The 26,031-nt window shown below is 37.1% G+C and overlaps 1 protein-coding gene across 2 annotated transcripts in view; it reads right to left on the bottom strand.

The window, feature by feature from the left end:
• LOC120338263 (uncharacterized) overlaps positions 1-25,640 on the bottom strand; it is a 48,044-nt gene extending 22,404 nt beyond the window's left edge. For both annotated transcript variants that reach the window (XM_039406228.2, XM_039406229.2), the window contains exons 1-5: positions 25,509-25,640; positions 24,753-24,912; positions 8,481-8,642; positions 6,832-6,950; positions 1,977-2,077 (exon numbers count right to left, since the gene is read on the bottom strand). In XM_039406228.2, the coding sequence (XP_039262162.2) occupies positions 1,977-2,077; positions 6,832-6,950; positions 8,481-8,642; positions 24,753-24,912; positions 25,509-25,534 (568 nt within the window). In that variant the 5' untranslated portion in view covers positions 25,535-25,640. The remainder of the gene's footprint in view (positions 1-1,976; positions 2,078-6,831; positions 6,951-8,480; positions 8,643-24,752; positions 24,913-25,508) is intronic.
• Positions 25,641-26,031: the final 391 nt, after the last annotated feature.

Here is a 26,031-nt window from a genome sequence, read left to right as displayed (position 1 = left end):
GGACCGCTGTTTTAATCAAAATATTTTACTGAAAGTGACTATATAATTAATATAGCCTATTAAGTATATGATATAGTAAACTAAGTACGTTTCTCAATGCCTGTGCGAAAAGATTTTCTGAATGCGACCCTTAAAAAAGCTTTGCCCCTTCGTGATAGGACCATGGGAATATCACGATAAATAAATAGTAATTACATAAAAAGTCTACAAAACAAACTTGTTATTCAGTTGAACTGAACAAAACACCTTATGCTCCATGTAATTAATTTATGCGGTTCAACCCTACGTCAGATCGTATCAATTTAAGACTTTGATGACCGTGGAAATTAAGTTTATATTTTGAAGGTGGCAAGACAAAGGGACGAATGATGAAATTTCGAAAATTCAATATTTTGAAAATATTACAGATAAATCTCGCGTTATTATACCATACAATTATTCTTTGTAGTGTAGTGGTTCTCAGCCTCTTATGCTCGTGGCCCTCTTCCGGATGCTTTTAAGCGCTCATGGCATCCTGTTTGGTATTACAGTAGTATTTATAGTGTTAGCCATGAATATTCTAAGGAATTGGTGGTGGAGATTTCTAAAATTTCTATTGATTGAAGTTCGTCATTTTCCTAGAACATATTTCCAAGTATTTTCTTTTAAGGTTAAAGCCTTCGATTTGACATTGAATAGAAAAGGCTATTTATTTCCGATGGAATTTAATTATCGTTATGGATTGTAAGGTAATTTGACGAAATATACCGCGATAAAATGGCTGAAATTTCACGGGTTCGCACTTACAGTTGTCAGGGGGGTCTCGGTATCTATTGGATTAATCAATTTTAAATTCTTAGTGCTTACAGGTGGTAGACTTTAGGAGGCTGTCATTTTTATTTTTTTTTCATTTTATATTCCTCATATAAAACGTTATCGCTACGAACGGGGCCCTGCACAAGCAGTCACTGCTGATAATCTTTATTTTATGCAGAATTTAATTTTTTATTTGTGTTTTGAACATCCAAGTAGGAAATACCGATTCAAGGATACTTGGAGTTGTTCATAAAAAGTACGATAAGCAAACTAGCATCGAGGATATTTTTGAATATCTGATGATTTTAGAATTGAATCGTTTTTTTTTTCTTCGATTCTTATCTCAAATATTTTGAAAATATGTAATTGTATGTGATTTTTTTTTATTGTGTGTAACATCCAGATACCTAATATACTAGAATCCATCACTCAGGCAATTCGCTGAACGTTCACACACAATAGGAAACATGATACATCAATAACTCCCATGGAAAAAAAAAGTCATATGTCAAAATTGCGTTGTAAAAATAAGGCTTCTATAAAAAAATGAGAAATTTATCCCGGTTTTCGGTGGACAAAAAATAACAAGATGACGGCGATTTGAATTTTTTGCCTGAACCTATTCTAATAATTTACTATTTGATTCGAAATGCTCAGCCCTACACACAACTGAAGTTTTGTTTGATAGGTAAATTGACAGTAAAATTTGAGAGCTTTGGAATTAGAACTCCAAAAATCTCCTGTACGTCCACCAGACGGGAATCAATAAGTTCGGAAATAAATAAACCCAGTTTCGTGTTCTGCTAAATAATTTGTCAGTTTTTAGAATTTCCAAAGCATAGGTATGGATGAAATAATTCAATGGTCATTTCGTCTTCCGACGAGTTTCAGTTCAGGAGCGTAAGGAATACGCTCGCCACCGCACCTCTGATTATTACTCTGCGTGGGTTTGCAGGTTCAAATTCCATGTGGTGATGATTATGTGTGAGAAGATTGCTGGACTGCTCGTCGCCGTATGGTGGTTCACGGAATCGTTTGTCGGTTACGGCTTCCCCACCATCAAATCCATACCTGGCTAACTAATCTCACACCCGGCATGAATTGGTTCGTATCCCCTGGACAAATCCTATTCTGGATTTACATGTACATCCCAAAGAAATAAACAAACAAACAATTTTCACCGATTTTTTGTCCAGGAAATCTTGGTTTGCATTTCTTGATTAGTCCTCCATCAGTTGAATGTAAATAGGCGAGAGGAATCACAGCCGCCAATGCAACCAACCTTGATAAAAAAAGAGAAGTTGTTCATCAACCACAGAAAGATGGAATGTGCACTGCTAACCGTTGGGAACACGCCTTTTATGAAGTGCTTTCACACCTTTGAACAAATCAACGATACTTCAAAAAAGCTATAAGCGTAGCATCCACGTACATTTGCATTCATCGGTTTTTGAACTCATCAACATTTGCATCCATGGAATTTTGGACCCATGGTCATTTCCGTGGGTGCAAATGTCAGTGGGGGCAAATGTACAAGGGTGGTAATCAATGTTCCCTCTAATTTTTTGTAGTATGTGTGCGCAGTAATTTTGGTGTGTGCGCACTTTTTTGGAAATGACTAATATTTGTGCAAAAACCAATGAAAAAAAATGGCGTTTTAACCGGGTAATGGGTGGGCCAACAACAAACTTTCTCAACCTTCCAACCGAGATCATTGTTACATTACATCGAAATAGGTCTGTGCGCAGTAAATCTATGCGTGTGCGCAGCCTCTGATAGCTGTGTGCGCGCGCACACCTTAGAGGAAACACTGGTAGTAATGTCCTGGGTGTAGTTTACGGGTGCAAATGTACGTGGGCGCAAATGTGCTGTCACCGGCACGTATAGAAATAATTATCAATTATTTGGACACGATGGCGATAGAAACCCCAACCTATACGTTATGCTAGCTATTCCGGGACGGCGACGTATCTTAAAGCTTTCAGTCTTGTATTCACAGGCCCTGGTCTGAAGGGTGTGTCTGCTCATAAGTCTGATACGGCAAAATTTTAAAATTATCGTTAATTCGATGAACATAAAAGGAATATTGACAAGTGCCGGTAGACCATGAAATGCTGTTAGTCTCTTGTGACTGCTTGCTTTGATCACACAATTGGATTGACCTTTCGATTGTGATACAATAGTAATCTCATTGATAGCATTATTACGTAACACGCTTTTAAGACGGACGAGCGACAATCCAATTAATTCGACTTAGCGTAAAACAAACGTGCTCCACAAAACTTAATCCGACTGTCTACCCACTGCGAAACGTGCCAAAGACAACTTTTTGCTTTTTTTACGCCCCCGACACTCAGTGGCGTATCTACGTGAAACGACACATGTGGAAAATTTTAAGAATGTGCCCCTTGATCGATATTTGACTATTTTAACGGCTATTGTGGAATTGAGATACTTGTAATATAATATTCAAATAAACACAAGTTTCAATCAGTTCAATTTTGAATCAATATTTGAAACATTTTAAGATTAAAAGTTGTTGCTTTTTTGCGCCCATGCCCAAACCACGAGTCATGTCTGCCATATCATAGATACGTCACTGATAACCCTTAATTATTCAAAACAGCCAATAACAGAAAAACAAGTGGGAAGACAACACATTGAGAATAATATCACACACAAATATATATAACACTTCATAGTCGAGAGTATGCGGGCACAGACTACCAGAAGCTCGCCCGGTCAAAGGGCCTCATTGCCCGTGATAACAACATTAATTTAAAGTTTGGAAATTATAATATCGTAAAATTCAATTATCATTAACGCGATGCACGTAAAAGACAAGTTCCGGTAGGTCGTGGAACAGGGGTGGGAAAGTACGTTTCTGAGTGGGTCAGTTGCAGACAATAGACTTGGTTACTTGGTCAGAGGCACAAAACTCAACATGAAAAACTATGAATAAAAATTCATAAAAGTTTAATTCCATCAGCTAGGTCAGGGTGGTCCAAACCCAGGCCCGCGGGCCACATGTGGCCTGCCGCTTCATTATCTGTGGCCCGCGTCATATTCGGAGAGTAATCCAAAAATCGCATTTCGTGTTGTTTCGTCATAAAATTAATCAGAAAAATCTTTTGACATATTGTCATCTCTAATGTCACTAAATTAAATAGTGTTATGGCTAGCTGAGGCAACTAGCGAAATTGAAATTTGAATGATGTGCTTGGCAATCTGAATTTTTATCTGGCGATCTAACTTTTTGGTCGGGAATATATGCTAACAATACAGGAATCAGAGAAAACTAAAAATTGAATGTGGATTGTATTAGCCTAGAATGGCTATGCCTGATAACTATGTTTGCACAATAAAAGTGTTTGTTTTGTACAACAATTGCACTGTTTCCCTATTCTTGGCACTATTGTGGCCCGCGAACAATGCAAAAATAATTTTGTGGCCCGCGGAGCCGACAACCTTGGACCACCCTGAGCTAGGTTAACGTTTAATAATAACAAGCACAATGTAACAATCGGGGTTATTATGACGTTTTTTTCACCAGAAATTTATATTCATTAAACTATAGGCGTAATTTTAGCGCAGATGCAAGTGGTCCGGATGGAAGACTTCGGTGAAGCGCGGACCGTAATTCGCTCACCCCTGTCATGGAATATTGTCAGTCGTTTGTGACTGCTTACTATGATCACACAATCGACAATCTGCACAATAATAATTTCAAATGCCAATCGATTTTTTATGTCACAGGTTGCAAGTCTATATTCAATTTCAGGTTGCTGTTTTTTGTATGCTTGTTCGCATTCTGCGAAGGAGTTCCCATCCATGGATTTTTGGACAAATTTTTACGAAAAATATCTGCAATCTGCACAAATATAAATTCAAATTCCCGGGATTCTTTATGGTACAGGTTGCAAGTCTATATTCAACTTCAGGTCGATACTTTTCAATGCTTGCTCAAATTCTGCAAAGGAATTTCCATCGACGAATTTTTGGAAATTAAGAAAAAAAAAAATACAGTCCGTTCCGATTACGACGATAAACACGTTCGGTTTCGTGTTAATGATTAAATGTCAATTCATTTCTCGTCCCAGACTCGTTTATCGATTATGCGATTATGGGGATAGACGTAAACCACACGTCTCCTAAATGATTTATAAGATTCGCCACCTGATTTTGAAGAAGTAGTTTCGTGAGAGATCAAGAGATTTCGCGTTTTAGTCTTATTTATTTGCGATCTCACAGGTTTGCTCAAAAACACAGAACACAAAAATATAACCCAGATTCTTTGGAACATGTTCTATAATCTAGAGGAGTGATTGTTGATTCTAATTGTGAGTGAACACTCAGAGAGCTGTCTGACTTATGGAGTCTATGTTTTCGTAATCTATGTGTCTGGAGGACCCATTACGGACCTCCTGAAGTATGCGCACCAAGATGGCGCACAACCTGAACTCAGGTTATGTACCAGGTTAGGGTTCAGGTTATGCGACATCTTGGTGCGCATACTTCAGGAGTACCCTCATTACAATAAGAGAATAACATACGATTACATATCGTCCAAGTATTCGAGATTGGATTCGAAAAAAATATTCGATTCGATCCTGAAATCATCAGGCATTCTAAAATGCCGGGCCCAAGCGACGACCAAGCGATTAAAACGCTAGACTTGACTGTGATGGTCAAATCTCGCGTTCGTTCTGATTCGGAACTGAAGGCGTGCATAAGCGTCGCTTAGAAGCAAAAATATTCAAAACGTCGGCAAAACCTGGATCTTTTGTACAAAGCCCTCGTCGCTAATGCAAAAATAAGAGATTTGAGAAAAATATCCCAGCTACGTTTCAACAAACAAATGAGTAATTATCCACTCAGTGTTCGGCTACGGAATGATATGAATTTTTAGGGAAATCTGATTCCCACCCCTCACCCTTACTTAATTAATTACTAACGGTGACGGTGGTGTTATTTTTCGGCGGGGCTTCCTCAAAAGATCCGCGAAATTTACTATTTGATCTGTACCAGTCGTGGTATACAGCAACTGCTGTAACTCAATCATATCAACTCATTTTCAAACAGGCTAATTTCCGTCATCGATTTTATGTTATTAGTGACCTGAAATCACTTTTATCCCTGCCAAAGATGGTCCATACATATGTATAACTCCCAAACGCTATCCCATACTTGTGCTACCCATAACCAAAAGTGAATATTACCGCCGAAACCGCATCCATTAGCCCGACAATTACACAGAATAAACCGAATAATTTTGTTCCCTTGGGTCATAACGAGCCATACGGATTGAATTGTATGCTGATTCCCAACCAATAGTAAACTTGGGAAAATACCGCGAACCACGCCTGTTTTCCGACCGCCTGTTTAGGTCGGATACAAATAAGTTAACTAGTTAATTGTTTTATATTTACTGACTTATCGTGTTTTGGTTTGGTTTATAGCCATGTTGGAATGCTAAGGGACCAGGTTGACCTTAACCTGGAAGACGCATCCAGCAATTAACCGACGGAATGGTAAGATGACTAGGATCTCCTCAATAACAAAGAAGGAAAGGACACGTTTTGCTGGGCATTGTATGAAACGGCAAAAGTAGCACTTTCGAATTTTAGTCAGGAGGCTGTTGTTTGGGTACTCCCGGAGTATGTGAACTAAGATGGCGGACACCGGAACGTTGCATGTGTACCAGGTTAGGAATAAGCCATAATTTCAGGTACATATACTACGGGAGACACTTGGCTAGTCCTCGAACTCGCAAAAGAACTAAAATAAGGACAATTGGAAAAAAATTATTGCCTAACCCTAACCTGGTACACATACTACGTTCCGGTGTCCGCCATCTTAGTTCATATACTCCGGGAGTACCTAAACAACAGCAGCCTGACTAAAATTCGAAAGTGTTACATGTCCTACATTTTTTATACCTATAATAAAAAAAATACCAACAACATATTAACAAAACGATCCATATGTAAAATTCGTGTGCAATAATTTCAAAAAAAAAAAAAAAATTCCACTCACCAAACCACTACGCTCACAAGGCGTGAGGATTTCAAATTTCGAAGTTTTGTCGAAGACACTGCTTTGTTAACGGCAAGATATCGATCGATGCTCATCACCATCAAGAAAAGAGGACTGACCTGAAAAAAATAGAGGATTAGACAGCTGTTATGGAATAACTTTTAGTTCCTACCAGCAGGGGCGCAGCCAGGAATATTCAAGGGGTGTGGTGGGGGGAAGCCCCGAAGATCTAAATCGCGTTTCAAGCTACGCAAAAATATTTTTTTTTACATTTCAAAAGGGAGGTTCCGGGGTTGGGTCCCTTGGGTACGCTCAGAACGAAAAAGTATAAATGCGTCGTATGGAAAAGCATGCGCAACTGGAAGGAAGTGAACGATATATATTTTATATCAACAAGAGAATCCCATCCCTCGTGTGCCCAAAGCGAAAGCTGAAGAAAATTGTATTAAGAGGAATCAAATTCTGCTCTTTAGTTGTTGGAATTCTTGCTTGTATCAGAAGTCAGAACCGAAAAAAATACAATTCAGTCTAATTAGAAATTCAGATAATATAAACGAGCTAGAAAAACAAACCGACCGACTATAAATAAATGAGTTCCACACACGCGCACAGCAATAGCGAAGCATGTCTGCACGCCTTCTTAAACTTCTGAAATCTTACGTCAAATAATATATATTTAGCCTCATTCATCAAAACATTGAAACTCTCTTGGGACAAGCCAATCTGCTTGTAAAGGGAGAATCGTGTAAGGGACAAGCGAGATTACAAGTGATAAGCCCGTCGAACAAAATATTTAAATTACATATATATACACGCATATATATATAAACCAAAGGGTTTAAAAGTTTTCCTTGATGTTTAAATTCTAAGTTTAAAAAATGGCATTTATCTTGATAATTTTAATGTGATCCCTTGAATATCGCTTGAAGTACTTTGAAATCAGGGGCCTGTCGAACTTTTCTGCAGCTCTGGAATTTGTCACCGTTCTCGGAACAATTTGGATAGTTTTCAGAAAGAAGGCCCAGGGTTTTTACTCGGTGTCAGCGCCATCCCTGGCCCCACAATATAAAGATATCGAATGCATAAACGTTAGAGAAGGCCAGCTTTGTTTTCTTCCCATTGGATACATATAAATAACAAACCGCGTGTTGCCTGCTTTAACCAGCAGTTATTGGAATGCCGATACTAGATGCATTGCAGCATCACCTTTGCTTTGCTTTAGCTGGTTTCGTAAATTGAGAAATCAGAAAAGACTGGTACAATTTCATTAACCTAATACTGGCTTCCCTGACTACGATTTGACATACGGCCAACAAAAGCAGCCACAAAACATACCGAACTTCGACTTTACGGACCAAGTCACGAGAAACAGTACTCTCATAGATCATGTGTACTAGGTTAGGGTTAGGCCATCATTTTATTCCGATTTTCCTTATCTTAGTTCTGTTGCGAGTTTGGGGACTGGATGTGTTAACTAAGTGAATATCGCCTGCCCATAGGTTTCAGTCCCTTTACACAACTTGATGTAGAGAGGGCGAACAAAATTAGTTACCTACATATTGATACACATACTTCTGGAGCGACCGAAAAACAGAGTGTTTAAACAATTCTGTATATAAGTACAATAAAACAAACTACTATAAACTTACAAAAAAATTCAAATATGTCATGAATCCGACAGCAAACTTGCACATGAACTCTCCTGACCTCCATGCGATGTGAATTTTCTGGTCGATGACAAAAGGAACTGTTGCTAGAAAACAGAAATCTGCGATCGCTAGGTTCAATACGTACGTCACTGATGACGTATCCTGAAACAAAATAGGAAGAGGTATAAAACACGATAGAACAACTTCTATTGTCAAACGAGTGTAATATCTTATCTTAGGACTTTTTGCACACAAAGTGGACCCGTGGATCGTTTCGGTGTAATTGTTGTTAAAATTCTTTTTCTTGCTGTTTTAAAAAAATTGCTTTTTTTTATTAACTACTCGACCAACTGCTTTGAAATTTTCAGTGGTTGAAGATTTTTGTTTCTAGAAGGCTACTTTTTTTTATTTATTTTTAAAAATTTCTGTGGGCTTCGTTTTTGTGTGTGCGTGTTATGACGTCATCAAATGACGTCAGAACAGCATGCCCTATTGATATTGTTAAGTATCGATACACAGGCACGTACCCGCCTGCCGTGTACCTGTTCTGGGAATAGATGGAAATTAAATATTTCTTAGCTAGCGACGCAATTCGGAACTATAACCTCTCTTTTGCTATAACCTCTGAACTCTTCGACCGACATTGGCCCTTTACGCGGAAGTTGTAAATAATTTAGATCGGAAGATCGAATGCGATGATAAATAAGAAGATTTTTTTGATAGATATCGGGAATTTAAAAATAGAATATTCTACTAAATGCGATCCGCTTTGACCGTATATATAAAAAGCGATTGTGATTTATCAAAATAAAATCGAGAAAATAGTTAAAATCTGAACGACACATGATTTGCGCTCATTTTTATATATGCATGAAAGAATAGATCGAAATATTACATGCAAGAGAATTTCAAAATCCCGCTAATTTGATAGGAACAGCCTTCGTTTGGTCGAGTCTGCCCCAAGTCTTTAAGCGATTAAATTTCAGGGTTATGGTAAAAAGAGGTGTTTTTTTTGTAAAATTCCCCGCCAAAAACACATCCTCCACCGCTCAAAACAAAACAAAAAAAATAGTAATTATCCAGTTAGGGTTAGTAATGCAGATTGCGTTGGAAATGCAATTTTTAAAATAATTTCTAACTCCAACTAGATAATTAGTAATTTGTTATTTTAAAACGTGGCGTACGTGGTTACATTTGTGCATTAGAGAGGGGGAGGGTTTCGAAACTCAAGTATGGCTACGTCCCCCATACACAGGAAGATATTTTTGAAAGATGTAAGTTTTAATGTTCAGGACGTTGCCTACACAATCAACCTAAACCAACGTACCTATATAATCTAACGCTAGGTCACGTACTTTTTTCAAAATACCGTGTTTTTTTGGTGCAAAAAAGCTAAAAACGAAAAAAAAAACACGTTTTCGATTCCATTTACATTCACTAATCGATGACATCGCACCCTGCAACTTTAATTATTCAGTATGTTTTCACGCCAAGGATAAAATGTGTTTTTTTGGGGTTTTAAAAAGATGAAATCAAAGCTTATCTTAGTATTTTTATCAGGTTTCCTAAGAATTCGTGATTTTTTCAAGATTTTATGGAGAGATCATGGTTGTTTCTCCTTTTTTTAAAATACATTGAAAACGTCGTTTCCCGGCATCAAACCAACATGTTTTGCATCCTGTTACTTTTTTACTTCATAAAAAATAATTTTGATGTCAAACATAAGATAAGGTAATGGACTATGTAATGTGTTGTGGATTGTGAGTCCCAGGGCGGATCATGTTTTAGTTGAATACACGGGCAACTGGGACACTTGTTTTCTCAACAACGATTATTCGTGCCTTTTGCTTTGAATAAAGCCCCATTCACTGGTCTCTAACGATATGTATTGAGATACTACTATTTTTTAAGGAATCAGTACTTTCTATCCAATTTATTACAGCTTGGGTGACGTGGTGGGCGTGGGAATTGGACACAAAATGGCAAATTGGAATGATTACTGTATTTATAGATGAAGTAGCGGTATTTGCCTATGTCAACATGTTTTCTTTTGCATTTTTTTTACACGAATTTACACCAGAAAAAATATTTCGAATGTAAGATGTTTAGAAATTTCTAATCGCCAAGTGATACCATAACAGCTCTAGTGGGTCCGGAAAAAAGACTTGAAGGTTTAAAAACCGTTTCAAGCTACAAAAAAAAATATATATATAATACAGATTTTTTACATTGCAAAAAAAAAAGGGGGGGTGGGGGGGGGGGGGGGGGGGGGGGGGTTGGGGGGGGGGGGGGGTTGGGGGTTGGTCCGACCCTCGTGCATGGCTACGCTACTGACGTGTTGTAATAAAGCAGTATACGAAGTCCGCAGTTAGTATTTAGCATGTTTGTGGGATGAATGACTTGATGGTTGATGCGTTGAAATTGCTTATTTTTGCCGAATAGAACTTCGAATAGAAATATTCCCGCCGAATTCCGCAATTTTAGAAATGCCATAAATAAAACACAAACAACCAATCAATTAGAAATCATTTCGGGTTCGAATCTCGCGCCGCGACCTCAAGTGTATTCAATTGGTTAGACCAGTGACTCTCAAACGGCGGGCGCGCCCACGAGGGGGTGTAGACAAAGTTTTGAGAGGGCGTGAAGCTAATTAAAACAAGAGAGAGCTATGCTCAAATATATGGACACGTAGAGTCACATAATTTTGATGACGTCATAGAGCAAAAAAAAGTAATAGCCTTCTGAAAAAATTTTTTATCTTTAACCACTGAAAATTTCAAAGCAATTGGTCCAGTATTCGAAGAGAAAAGCAATTTCTTCAAAACGTGTTGACGGTGCAAATAATAACAATAACAACAAAATTTTGAAACGATCGCTGTGTCCACTACGTTTCCAATAAAAATATTTGTTAGCTTTGAACTTGCTGGCCGTATTTTAGATATTTACATTTCAAAACTGTTCATTTATTACATCATTTACGTTCCATCCAGGTATTTTCGACGCGTTTTTTTATAAAACATACTTTTGCCTTACTATTTGTTATTTGTAGCTTATTGTTAGATAGTTATTTTTCAGGTGGGACGCGAGACTTGACAAATTCTAAAAAGCGTGCGTTGAGAACCACTTTGTTAGGCACTGCCGAACGAGAAAGATTCCAGTTCAACCCAAATATCAGTGACTAATCTGACGTGGTCTTATTCAGAGCGAAAGAGCCGATTAATCGCCATGTAAAAAAGGTGCACTCGCATCTCTGTGCTTTTGATCGGGATAACTTAAAAGTTTTTCAAAACGGGGCAATTCACCGAGCGCGGTAACAAACGATATGCTCGATTTATATAAACAATATAAAATATTTAAATATCAACACAAAATTTGACATTATACATTCGTTTACTTTTATATAAACTTCAATGAATAGATAATACATAATGAATGCGGTTATTCCAACATTATTTAACAAGACAACGTTTTAGGATTATTTGTTTTACTTTGAAATGAGTTATGAATTATTTAGCTTGATAATATCATATTTATTATTGTTTTGAATTCTGGAATTTATTGGGTAAAAGCATAATTCATCTACTTTTATTTTTAATAGGTTTTAATCAGGTAATTTACGCACCATGTATAAAGCTGGCAAATAAAATTGAAAGAATGGATCGCTTGGATAAATTCTTTAATTACTGCTATAAAAGCGAAGAAAATTATTTAAAATAATTTTTATTTATTTAATTATTATTTTATTTAAGACCTAAATCTTCTGTTGTGTATGATTATACCAGAAAGTAATTTAGTACATTTTGCACACAGTTCTGTTAGGTTGGGATTTACATATTTATCCCGAGGAAGCGAAAAACCTATAAGAAGACTTAATCATATGGCGAACCACGGCCTCTCGTCCGGTTACCATTCCATGTCGGGTATGGGATTAGTTACCCAGTTATTTGTTTCAGAAGCATGCAGTTGATGGTGGGAAAGCCGTAACCCAGGGTTTCCGCGGACCCATGAAGGTTCGTGATGAATGCAGAGGGGATCCGGGACGATATTAAAAAAAGTCTAATGAATCTGTAATGATTGATTTAAAGCTATTGGTTCTTTTCTTTAGAACGTTCTAGACAAAAGTTGCTGACAAAATTAGTGTCAGAATGGGCAATTAGAAAAATCTACCTGTGTGAGGCAGCATTTTCATCTCTTACAAATTTGATGTAAAAATATAGGTCAAGACTTGCCGTAGAGTCGGACCTACGAATTTGCTTGTCACAAATTGCTACGACAATTGATAATAGTGCAGTCGGAAGCAATCTCATTCAACACATTAATATCGTTCGTGTTATTGTGAAAAATTACTCTTCCCCGATTGTTAGGCATAGAGTGGGAGTCCGTCAGAAATAGGATTATAAAACAAGGGTCCGCGGCCGACAAAGTTTGGGAAACACTGCCGTAACCGACAAGCGGTTACGTGAACGCCCAATGTTCTCTGTAGAATATGTTGTAACTGACTTGGGGTATGCCTTTAGGAAGAGGGATGCCTTTGGGAAGAGGGGTTACCCAGTACGCAGTTTATTGTTGCCGTGCATTCAAAACGGTTCCATTACATTTGAACCCACGTACATTTGAACCCATGACAATTGCACCTGTATGCTATTGCACCTATGGAATTTTTTTTGTTTCACGGCCGACAAAGTTTGGGAAACACTGCCGTAACCGACAAGCGGTTACGTGAACCGCCCTATGTTCTTTGTAGAATAATGTTGCAAACTGACTTGGGTGCTCCCGAAGTATGCGAACCAAGATGGCGGACATCGGAACGTAACCTGGGTAACACGTTAGGGTTAGGCGATAATTTTTTTTCAATTTTCCTTATTTTAGTCCTATTATCAGTTCGAAGACTAGCTAAGAGCTTCCCGTAGTATTTATACCTAAAATTATGGCCTAACCTTAACCTAGTACACATATTACATTCCGATGTCCGCCATCTTGGTTCGCATACTTCGGGAGTCCCCTGACTTGGGATATGCGTTTAGGAAGAAGGGTTACCCTGTACGCAGTTTATTGTTGCCGTGCATTCAAAACAATTCAGTTTTTTGTTTGTATAATCTGCAGAAGGGGGATTCGCGCTTTTAGCCATATTTGCAATTTAAGACATTCGGTGTGACGAATTCCTTTTTTTAAGCGCAGGGTAATTTTGAACGCCTGGTAAGATTACTGTTGTCGCTTTTCTCCGCGACTGTTAGACCAATCAAAACAAACAATAAAAGCAAAAATTAGAGTGGAATATTGACCCCATAAGTCTCGAAAGGAAAAAAAAACATTCATTATTTAATGACCTGGTTATTTTTTGACCATTTTTTAAAATGAGTTATGCTTTATTTGATTAAGAATACAGCATGCCTTAAAACAGAACTTAAAAATTTATTAAATACTTCTACGAGAATGAAAGAAGATATATATATATAAATTTAACACTTGAACTTCTGTAATCTAGTAATCAGTAATCTAGTACATTTTGCACAAAAGTTATATTCTATTAAGAATATGTTTTCAATGACCTGGGTTATGCTTTTTAGAAGGGGCGTTATCTTGTACACTGTTTATTTTTGCATCGCAATATAAAATTCACTTTCTCGTTTTTATAGTCTGTAAAAGGGGGAATAACGCTTTTAGCCATATTTGCAATTTAAGGCGTCCGATGTGACGAATCCTTTTTGACACGGAAGGGAAATTTCGAACGTTTTGCAAAATTATCTGTTGTTGTGGAAAATCGTTTTTTTTTCCAATCGAAACAAACAATTGAAGCAAAATTTAGAATCAAATATTGAGCCTTTCAGGTCTCAAAGGAAAAGAATAAAAAAATAGCTATAATAGCGATTCTCTCTATTTTTGAGTAGTGAAAAATTGAAATAGATTGGACCTTTGATTAAAGGAAATGCGAGTTTCTCATGATAAGCCATATAAAATCATATAGCGAAAAGATTCATAGCCACACTCAGGGCCAGGGTGTGGTCGGTCTCCCCCCTATTTGAAATGTAAAAAAAGGAATTTTCTTCTGCATCCTACAAAGCGATTTTTTGTAAATTGAAACGAATTTTAGACTATCAAGATTTTTGAAAACGCACGTTTTACGAACTTCTTAGTTCAGAAAGAAGATATAAGTCTGAGATTACGGATTTTTTTTATATTTTGTTTGGTATCAAATATATTTTGACGTGGAATGTTTTCTCAAATATTTTTTCGAGATCCGATCGATGAGGTTTCATTTATTTAAATTGATAGTTACGTCACCAAAAAATCTCGACAAGTGAAGAAAAATTGAAAAGATTATTCTCCCGGCTTTTGAGAGGGGGCGGGGGACGTTTCACCATGTATAGCTTATTGATAAAACATTAGAAACGACCTGGGTTCTGGTTTATTGCTCACCCTATTTTCACGACGCGGGATAAAAATTTGTAAGACCGTAGAAGATTAACAAGCGCTTCAGAAGTATGTGTACCAGCATGAAGGTATCTAATTTTGTTCGCCTACTTTACATCAAGTTGTGTAACTAGACTGAAACTTATGTGCAAGGAGTATATTCACTTGGCTAACACATACAGTCCCCAAACTCGTAATAGAACTAAAATAATTAAAAAATTGGAATAAAATTATGGCCTAACCCTAACCTGGTACACACGCTGAGTACCGGTCAATATCGTTTAATGAGATGATCGTGGCTTTCAACTGAATTAAAAAATGAAAATGAGAAAAAGATTCAGTCAATAAAACTGGCAACAGTCAAGCCAATTTCACGGTTCATCGGAAATTCTTGTCAACTGGATTGAAATGTTATTCGAATGCTTTGATTGGAATGAATAATTAAAGTAAAAAATGTACATTTCAAGCGGTTTAGTTCAAAAAGCGATTTATTTTAATCATATTTTAGTTATTATTAAAGTTTTGATGGAGACCTTTGAGCTGAAATAACGGTACTCCCGTAGTATGTATACCAGGTTAGGGTTGGGCCATAATTTTATTCCAATTTTTCCTATTTTAGTTTGATTACGAGTTCGGGGACTGTCTGTATTAGCCAAGTGAATATACCCCCTGCTCGTAGGTTTCAGCACCTTTACACAACTTGATGTAAATTAGGTGAACAAAATTAGTTACCTCAATATTGGTACACATTCTTCTGGAGCGCCAATAAGCAAAGCGAAAAATAAACATTTTATTAACTCTAGAATAAAGCGATTGATTTGAATCATACTTCAGTTAATAAAGTTTAGAAGGAGACGTTTGAGCTGAAATACCTTTATGAAATACCGTCACAAGTCCCCCGCCTCAGACAAAGGGTACTCTTTTTGCGCGATGAAAATGGGCCGCGAAATAAAATGGTTGAGAACCACTTTTCTAGCTTATACGAAAGATTTTAAAAATATTTTTGCATTTTGTTGTATCTTCAAGGCTTTCAAATTATTGATGCCTGGATAAAACAAATTCGCAGACGATTGAGTGAGATAAGGTGATTTCTTTTCTTTTTTAGTTTTAATAGCAATCGGGGAATCTTGTAACTTATTTTAATTAACAAAGCGTAAGTCAGTAGTTACCAAACTCTCCATTTCTCCTAGTTTCATTGCTCGATAAAGTTATTTCACAGATTGTTTATGCTTCGTTGAGCATGGATTGTTTGAACATAATGAAATTTGGAATATACTGGAAGATTCCTTTTTTTTTAGTAGTAGAGTAAAGTACACATCGTAAGATATTAGTGGAAAACTTGTATAATGTCGCGAGTTCTAAGTCGCGATCGCTGATCTACACCAGTGATTCCCTTATCAAGCATGAAACTAGAAAGGACATGAAGTTTTCTTGTAAAGAGAAAATCAAATCAGTTTTCGGCATAGCATTGTGGCCCCTCCAACTGCTTCGTGGTTCCTTGGAGGACATAGGCCCCCGTTTGGAAATTGCTGACGCTTTGTTAAAATAAATTCCAAGACGCCCCAATTTATATTCAAACAAAAAGTAGATCAGATACCCCTTTTCAGATAGATCAGATACTACCTTTTTTCACACTATTATCTCCCTCGATCGTTTGCGGATTTATGAGTTCGCCTCGTCCAGTATTTTTACTTTTTTTCATTTTTTGTGTCCAGTGTTGTCATGCACTCACTCAACCTCCGTACTTCATAACCGAATGGATTTCGGACTTGGTATTAATAATTTAAAAGCCTTCAAAATACAACAAAATGTAAGAATATTTTGTTGAATCTCTCTCATAAGCCAGGGCTACCTGACATGCTGAGATATATTCCTACGCCATATATTCAAATCGAAATCTTTTAGGAATGAATTCTTCTTTTATGTTTATACAACTTTACCCCACATGCCCCAGTTGTACCTCTTGTACCGAAGGCGTGCCGCACTCGTCCCACATGCCTCCCTTGTATCCCATGCCTCATTTGTACCACATGCCCCACTTTTACTGAGAGTGGCACATGCCCCACTTGTACCCCTTGTACCGAGGGCGTGCCGAGAGTGTCGCATGCGCCACTTGTATCTCATGTCCCACTCGTCCCACATGCCTCCCTTGTATCACATGCCTCATTTGTAAAACATGCCCAAATTTTACCGAGAGTGTCACATGCCCCACTTGTACCCCTTGTCCCACTTGTACCACATGCCCCACTTGTACCGAGGGACGTGCCAAGAGTGTAAAAGGCCCCGACTGTACCACATTTCCCACTTGTACCACGTGTGTCCCACTTGCTTCACATGCTCCATTTGCACCACTTACCAGTTAGGTATCAGTGACTGCTTGTACAGGGCCATGATCAGAGCGAAAGACGTGAATATTAAATTTCCTACCCGTCTCATGATACAAAAAATCAATATCGGAAATATTCAAATAAAAGCGATCAATTCGTCTGTTTGTGGTCAGTTTTAGGTGCCATTATTCTGACAATAAATATTAATGAATCTCATTTAAGAGAAGCTTGGTAGGCAAAATAGACATTTGTTATTACAGAAAAATGTATATTTCAACTTCGAGATTCATTCTATTAAATTCAAAACGGCTCTTCATGAGATTGCATAAGCATGCACTGATAAGAACATTTAGATTTTTATCGAAATTTCCGGGTTCCGTATTGCCTATCCAATTCATTTACGCCCTTGACGTGTTTACCATGGGGTTAAGAGTTGAGGGTCGGATCGTACCAAAGATCCCAGGTTTCTTATCGAGATTCATAGCAAAGTACATTTCTCGGTAATCATTGCGCATTTTCCATCACACTTTTACTGGTGCTTCTTAAAATCACTTTGCAAACAGTGAATTTTTGCGAATTCTTCCAACAAACGTCCCCAAATGTTTGCATCGCGGGCACAAAACGCTCCTTATTGCGGCAAAGTTTATTTAAAGGCAAAATAAATTAACGTCACAATTTTGAATATTTTTTTCGCGTAATTAAATTTGTCCAACTCCCAAGAGAGTGTCACGTGCAAAAAAATATGCCAAAAAGTTTTTTGTGTCGCTTTGATGCAATTCTATTTGTCATTTATGCGGAAATACCGTCAAAAAATACTCTCGAGTATATTTAGTTAAATTCACTTACGGCATCAATACTTAGGATAAACATTGCATTGCAGGTTAACACCTCGGTTTTAAATCCTCTCTCCCCCTAAGGGTGTAATAAATTGAGGGCGCTCGAAACTTCTGAACTCTCATAAAAAATGTTTCACTCGATGGTAATGTTTTGAAGGTCGATCCAGAAGTGTATGTACTAAGATGGAGGTAACTAATTTTGTTCGCTTAATTTACATCAAGTTGTGTAAAGGGACTGGGGGCGGGAGGAATATTAACTTGGCTAACACAAACAGTCCCCGACTCGTAATAGTACTAAAATAAGGACAATTGGAATAAAATTATGCCCTAACCTGGACACACTCTAACGGAAATACTGGATTTTAAACCCACACAAGATAATCAGCGGCGGGGGACAAGCCTGTTCCAGGACAATTTCGGTCTCTCGAAATCATTTAAACTATCATATTTTATTTTTGAGTCATCGGCTATGCTTCCAATGAAATAAATATAAAAATTTTTTCCTATCGCAAATAGGCCAAGTCGGGGCTTGCAGGTCGGACCCACCCTCCCATCAGTTGTCTTATCATACATGGCAATTTTTCGTGACTCAAAACCTTTTTTAAGACCCACAAGACTCTCCACCGCTGGCTGTTATGGTATAACTTGGAAATCAGAAATTTCAATTTTAGAAATTTCAGCGTTGAAAGCAGAACATGATATTTTCAAAGTAGAGCAGGGGCCACAATCAAGAGGGTGGCCATCCCGAAATCTCGGAGTGAGGGCAATTTTTCTTTGTATAAAGACGTAATACGACGCTCTCTCGTGCCATTTGCCCCGAACGAAGCCATATAAAAAGAAGCCACCGGTATCAAACAGCATCTTAAATAATCTCTCTACAGACGTACTTTGTTTGCTGTCGGAGTTATCCAAGGCATATGAACGCGCATTTCCATCTGTCTCGTTCGGTTGATTTGGTAAGGTAAAAGGATTATTGATAGCAAGCCAGAAAAAGTCAGTTTCCAGTAAATATTGTAAGAATAGAGCAAAATAGTGTTGGAACGGCGTATGAATTCATGTGCTACTGCAAATGCCGCAATATTGAATTAAAAAAGAAATTGTTGAAATTTTTTGGAAGGGGGCATGGCCCCACAGCCCCCCTGACTACGACACAGTCGTTAATAGTCTTTAGAAGATGCCGCGGATCATGTCAGTTTGAGAACCCTTGTCCCAGGCCTTCACGGAAACAAAATTGATTTGAGAATCGGATAGTCAGTGACATAATAAAAACATCTTAACATTTCGTTCATCGAAAATACTTTGCCGCGAAACTAAATGTCAGTTTGGTCTCCCACGGGATTTTACGTGCAAATCTAATTACAGTAAAAACCGAAAAGTGTGAATGAAAATGATATTCTGACATCTTGTCATTTGAATGATTTCTGTCTCCCTCGTTCAGAATGACGTCATTCGTGAGGAGGTTTCATTTCTCGATGTTCTGAATGACGTCGTTCGAATGATTTCTGTCTCCCTCGTTCAGAATGACGTCATTCGTGAGGAGGTTTCATTTCTCGATGTTCTGAATGACGTCGTTCGTGAGGAGGTCACATTTCTCGACGTTTAGAATGACGTCATTCGTGAGGAGGTTACATTTCTCGATGTACAGAATGACGTCATTTGTGAGGGGGTTACATATCTCGACGTCCAGAATGACGTCATTCGTGAGGAGGTTACATTTCTAGACGTACAGAATGACGTCATTTGTGAGGAGGTTACATTTTTCGACGTACAGAATGACGTCATTCGTGAGGAGGTTACATTTTTCGACGTACAGAATGACGTCATTCGTGAGGTTACATTTTTCGACGTACAGAATGACGTCATTCGTGAGGAGGTTACATTTTTCGATGTATTAACAGTTTTATTAATATTAAATCTATGCGATTGCGAATTATGTTTGATTCCAAATCACAGTATTTCAACCAGTGTGCCATAGCCCAGAATCACTGCCGGGCCACAATAACATTTTCAATGTGGCAACGAATCTATTAAATATTGCTAAGAGTTATAAATTAGTTATTTTTATTGGTTTTAGAAATGAATGATAATGTTGGTTTTTGCTACTAAATGGTTATTTTTATTTTTATTATCAAAGTGGAAATGCTCATCTTTGCAAAAAGAATTTATTTTTTTCTGGTAGTTTTTTCCTTACATGAGAAAGTTAATGGGGCACAGAACATAGAGCTCAAAATAATTATTTTTCGGCTTTCACTCGCCCGGAAAGTAAAGAAAAGATTTTACATTAGGCATTTACACCCTGATCTAATCCAAATAATGTCCTCCGAAAAATCCTAAATAGATTAAATAGAATTGACCTTTGACATTTGAATGTACGGAAGCATTAATTACCACGTTTCAGTTCACCTGGACGTGTCCAGGGCCGAATAAATCGATAATTCTCTATAAAATATTTTGTTTTTCTTGCAGAGTCACGATTAAATTGCCTATTGCGCTGAGGGCCAAGTTGTTTTGCAAAGGCCGCATTCAAATAATCTTTTTTTTCAGTGTCGCATTGCGAAAAGCATTTAACTTTTTTGAAAGACCATATCATATAGTGAACACTTTGGGTTAAACGTAATTATCATGTGAAATATCCCAAATTAAAGATTTAAAAAGTAAAAACATCCACAGACACAAATTTATTTCAGCGGAATCAAGGAAAAGGTATGGATAGTTTTTTTTCTCTAATACTCAATTAAATGTGCCTAATGAAAAGTCCCAACGTGTTCTTGTGGGGTTCATGTACCACAACTTAGAAACCCCTGGTTTAGACCGACCCATTGAATTGTTCTGTTATTAAATCTATTTCGATTCTCCCCGCCTCGCTTTGAGATAACTTGACTTAAAATCGACAGAATAACCATATCTCGGGATAACATAATCGAATTTACCGTTATGTAAATGTTTTGAACGAATTAAAAGGAACCAACCGGCTTAGACGTGAAATCTATAATTTGATTCTGGGATTGTTGTTTGCATAATTGACGTAAAAGCAGAATTGGTAAGATATCAAAAAAACCGAATATACTAGGAAATTTGTATACTATTTGTTTGTTTCCCCGGGCATTGACTTCCTTGTTTATATCCGTTACAATGGCTAATTAGTAGGGTTGGGAATTTTCGAATATCTGATGATTTCAGAATCGAATCGAATATATTTTTCGAATCGAATCGAAACTCGAATACTTGGGAGATATAGAATTGCATGCGATTTTTTTTTATAGTAATTGGCCCTTTCAACGAATGAATTACTGAAAACGTAGAATAAAGCACTCAGACAGATTGCTGAGCGTTCACACACAATAAGAAACACGTTTTTATCAATAACTCACTACAGAAAATAGTCATATGTCATAATTGCATTGAAAAAAGTATTGCTACAATAAAAAAAATTAAGGAATTCACGTCGACTATATGGCGGTAAGAATAAAACAAGATGGCGGCGATTTGAAATTTTGCTCTGAACAGATTCGAATAATTCACTATTCGATTCGAATATTCGATTTGAAATGCCCTACTAATCTGCAACGACGTTTTCCAACCGTTTTTTAGGGCGCTTATTAATACTATCGTCATGCATATAAATACATACATTATGAACAATCCTGAATGTACAAAAACCAGAGTATAAGTGGCACGTATTGCAAGATTTACATACTATTTATTTATGCTTCCCCCAGCATCGACTTTCTTGTTTATTTCCGGTACAAGGGCTAATCAGCAATAACAGTCGGGTATTTTGAAGGAGGGTTTTACTTACTATTTGCTTGTAGCATTACTGTACAAATGCCAGAGTATAAGTTCCGCGTATCATAAGTTCGAGTACATAATCAAATTTTCCGTTATGTAAATGTTTTGAACGAATTAAAATGAACCAACCGGCTTAGACGTGAAATCTATAATTAGATTTTGGGAATGTTGTTTGCATAATTGACATAAAAGCAGAATTGGTAAGATATCAAAGAAACCGAATATAGTATGAAATTTGTATTGATTCGTATACCATTTATGTTTCCCGATCACCGACTTCAATGTTTATTTATCCTCTTATTTATCAGAGTGATGGTTTAATTTGATACCTCTTATTTAAAATTTCACGCTCGATTCATTTTTCAAGTTCGAGATTCCTGTAAATTACTATTTGAATATCATCAATTTTTAACATTGCTGCAACGTAAATCGGGGACGTAGCGGTGGGATGGCTTTGAGGGTCGGAAAATATCTCCATTTAAAATACAAAAAGAGGGTATTTTTCTGTAAACGCTTTTTAGACTCTGGGACTTTTGAAACTGCACGTTTTCTAGCTGTTACGGGCTAACTTGGCAATTAGAAATCTCAGAACATCCACTCCTTCTTTGAAAATTTCTGGCTACGCTTTTGGCGTAAATGTTGAACGTTTTGATAATGTTACCAATGTACATGTATGAGGGTTACAATTTTAAATTGGTCTCCAAGATATTAAGGAGAAGGCTGGTCGTCCTGATAAATTAATCGACTTTTTATTTATAATCGAAGACCATTTAAAGTAACAGGAAACACCAAAAAAAAAGAAAAATACCAGCGCTCCAGAAGTGTGTGTACCAATATGGAGGGTAACTAATTTTGTTTGCCTACTTTACATCAAGTTGTGTAAAAGGACTGGAAACTATGGGCAGTGGGTATATTCATTCGGCTAACACATGCAGTCCCCGAATTCGTAATAGAACTAAAATAGGAAAATAAATCGGAATAAAATTATGGCCTAACCATAACCTGATACACACACTACAGGAGTACCGGAGTACCGGCGAGAAATACCTGCGAGAGTGTTTCTTGGACTTATCTTATGAACGAAAACATAAAAATAATATTTCAGAAATTGACAAGAAATTCCAGAACGAAGATTTACCTCAATACCTGTTATTTTAAATTTTACGCTCAATTAATTTCTCAAGTTCAATCAGGATTCCTGTAAATTACTGTTCAAATATTAATATCGTTGAAAAGCAAATTTTTGTGTTTTTCTAGCGACCACCCTGTATATTTAAACATTGCTGTAACGGTAATGTTAAACGTTTATTTTTCAAGGTTTGTGTTTTCACAATGTTATCAATAATGCCCCATATGCCACCGAATGCTCTCAATTTACCGTGAAAACCGCTACGTTGGCACAGAATTACCGTGGAAAAATATTTACGTCTTTTTTTTCGCTCACCCAATTCTTGAAACAGCCATTAAATTATTTTCGATCTATAGTTTTCCCCCCAATAACGAGGGCTTTTACTCGAAATAGCAATACTTGGAAAAGCTATTTAATGGCTGGTCTTTTAATGTTAAGCAGCCTGTTGAAAAGGTTGACTGATATTTGCGAAGCCCCACACAAAATTGAAAAATAAAAACAAAAGACGCATTGTAATTTACCGATTAATATATCCGAGTAAACTAAGATTACTTTATTTAAAGACGCAGATGTATTTGCTGCTTTGTATTTAAAAAATATTTATTTTAATAATAGGTAAACAAATATCTCACGGACCACAAAGATTTCTCTAACGGAGCTCTGGAACACTTTGGGAACCTACGCTATATGGATTAGAATTAGATAGTATTACGATAGTATTAAGGCCTATCACCGCTATAATATACTGTTAAAATACTAATTTTTTTTAACAGTGTTTCAAGTGTTTCAAGCAATAACAAGAAATCTGATACCTAGATCATTTATTTTCGTTTCAAATAAAGATCGATAACGGTTAATTAGTGAAGTCTAAGATTGAACGAACTTGATCGCAAGAAAAACATGTTTTGACGCACGTAGAACCCTATGGGTTGACGTCCTTTTGCAAGAAAAGAAAACAATTTTGCGATCTGATTTTCAAAGCTTAAACAGAGGGTGTGCCAACCTGCTCAACCGCTAAAACTTTAAAATAGCTGGCGATCGACTGATCGGTAATAAGAGCATACACATTAAAATGCTGAATATGCTAATAACTGCAATTATCCATATTATCTAATGAGCAAAAAAAAAAATTCTCTCAAACCATAGATGTTACATGATTGCTCAAACTTCAGTTGCGATCCACCGATTGATCGCGTTTGACGTGTTGGCCACACTTGGCCTAACCTAACCAGATGCCTAAGGTTTCATAAACAATGTACCAACGAACTGTATTCTCTGAATCAGCTAAAAACACAATTTTGCGATATGATTTCCAAAGCTTAACCTATCCAGATGCCCAACGTTTTGAAAACAATGTACCTACGAACTTTGTGCTCTAATTCAGTTGCTCAATAAAGGTTTTTGCGAAAGAGTACCGACCGGTGAGCAGCCATACATTTGCACGAAAAGAAAATCGCTTTTGAAATATGATTTACAAACTTTACCCTATCCAGATGCTTGAAGTTTTAAAAACAATGTATCAACAAACTTTGTGCTCTAAATCAGATGTTCAAGTAAGGTTGTTGCAAAAGAAAAGAAAACGAATTTTTTAAAATCTGATTTTCAAAGCGTAACCTATGCCTGATGTCTGAAGTTTCAAAAATAATGTACCTATACAAACTCTGTGCTCGAATCCAGCTGTTCAAGAAAGTTCTTTTATGATAAAACAAGAAATAAACAAAAAACCTGCCTTGGGACGATCCTCAATGTTAACTCAAAGTTAATATTCAAATAATCATACCTGTCTGTCCGTAGCAACCAGGAGAACGAACACGACCAAAGCGTTGCCAAGCATACCGCCTCCAGCGATGATTCCATTAATAATCGCCATGACCATATAGGTAGGGAATGTGTACGGAACTTCTGGGGGAGGACCGCAGTTGAACATTTGCATCGAAGAACTAAAAATATGGTAATTCATGTTCCGTTATAAAGACGATAAATCGAGTTTAATCATTGGAGTACTATGAAGATAATTTAAAATAAATAATTAAGAATAGCATAATCTCTTTCAACGCAACGTTCTTATTCAACTTCAAGAATCTTTATGGCAACTAACACATACGAATCCGAAGTAATAATAACAAAAAATAAAACTTGATTAACGGAAAGAGAGCCGGTTTCCAGCCAGTGAGATGAGCTTCATTAATTGTTAAAATTCATAATTTCATTTGAAAACGTCCAATGTTGCAACAAATATTTTATCAGGAGAGTAAAGCTGATACGACGACTTTATCATATTGCAGCCACTTTTTTCTTATACTGTTAGAATAGAATACGACGTTCCACATTTATCCCGGGAGAGTGAAATTCGATTAAATAGTCTTCATAAAATGTGTAGGACGATCAGACCCTTAACTTCACTCTTCAAACGTGAGAATACGCCGAAGCCTCAAATTGCCATTCTCAATAATATTACCCTAATCCGCTTTGTTTCTAGCGGTGATGCTAAACACTCTTTGAAATCTCAAATGCCCCCGATTCGTCCCTCGCTTACCCATTTCCAAGGTCGGTGATATTCATTTTTTCTGCCGGAAATAAATCCCTTTCTTGCGGCAATTGTAGTTATATATCTCCAGTAGGTGAAAAATACTTCCAGTATTTATGAAAAAAATACGCTAATTCTACGATATAGACACTGCAAGAAGGTAAATATAATTGCTTTGTGTTAAAATATAAGTTCCAAAGAATCCAAGATATTTCTATACACCCGTAGTGTGTGCACCAGGTTAGGGTTAGGCCATAATTTTATTTCGATTTTCCTTATTTTAGTTCCACTACGAGTTTGGGACTATCTGTGTTAGCGAAATGAATATGCTCCCTGTCCATAGGCGTCCGTCCCTTTACAGAACTTGATGTAAAGTAGGCGAACAAAATTAGTTATCCCCATATTGGTACACACACTTCTGGAGCGCCGATATTTCAAAGCCATAGGCGCATAATGCACCGCCGAAAATCTATATAGGTCTTGTAGCTTTCGGCATTGGCAGCAAAAACATGTACTTTCTGCTTCTTCGAGA

Source organism: Styela clava, chromosome 10, assembly GCF_964204865.1.
Source record: "Styela clava chromosome 10, kaStyClav1.hap1.2, whole genome shotgun sequence".
Taxonomy (NCBI): Eukaryota; Metazoa; Chordata; class Ascidiacea; order Stolidobranchia; family Styelidae; genus Styela; species Styela clava.
The sequence above is the reverse complement of the archived record's forward strand: the minus strand, read 5'-3'. Positions and strand labels throughout refer to the sequence as shown.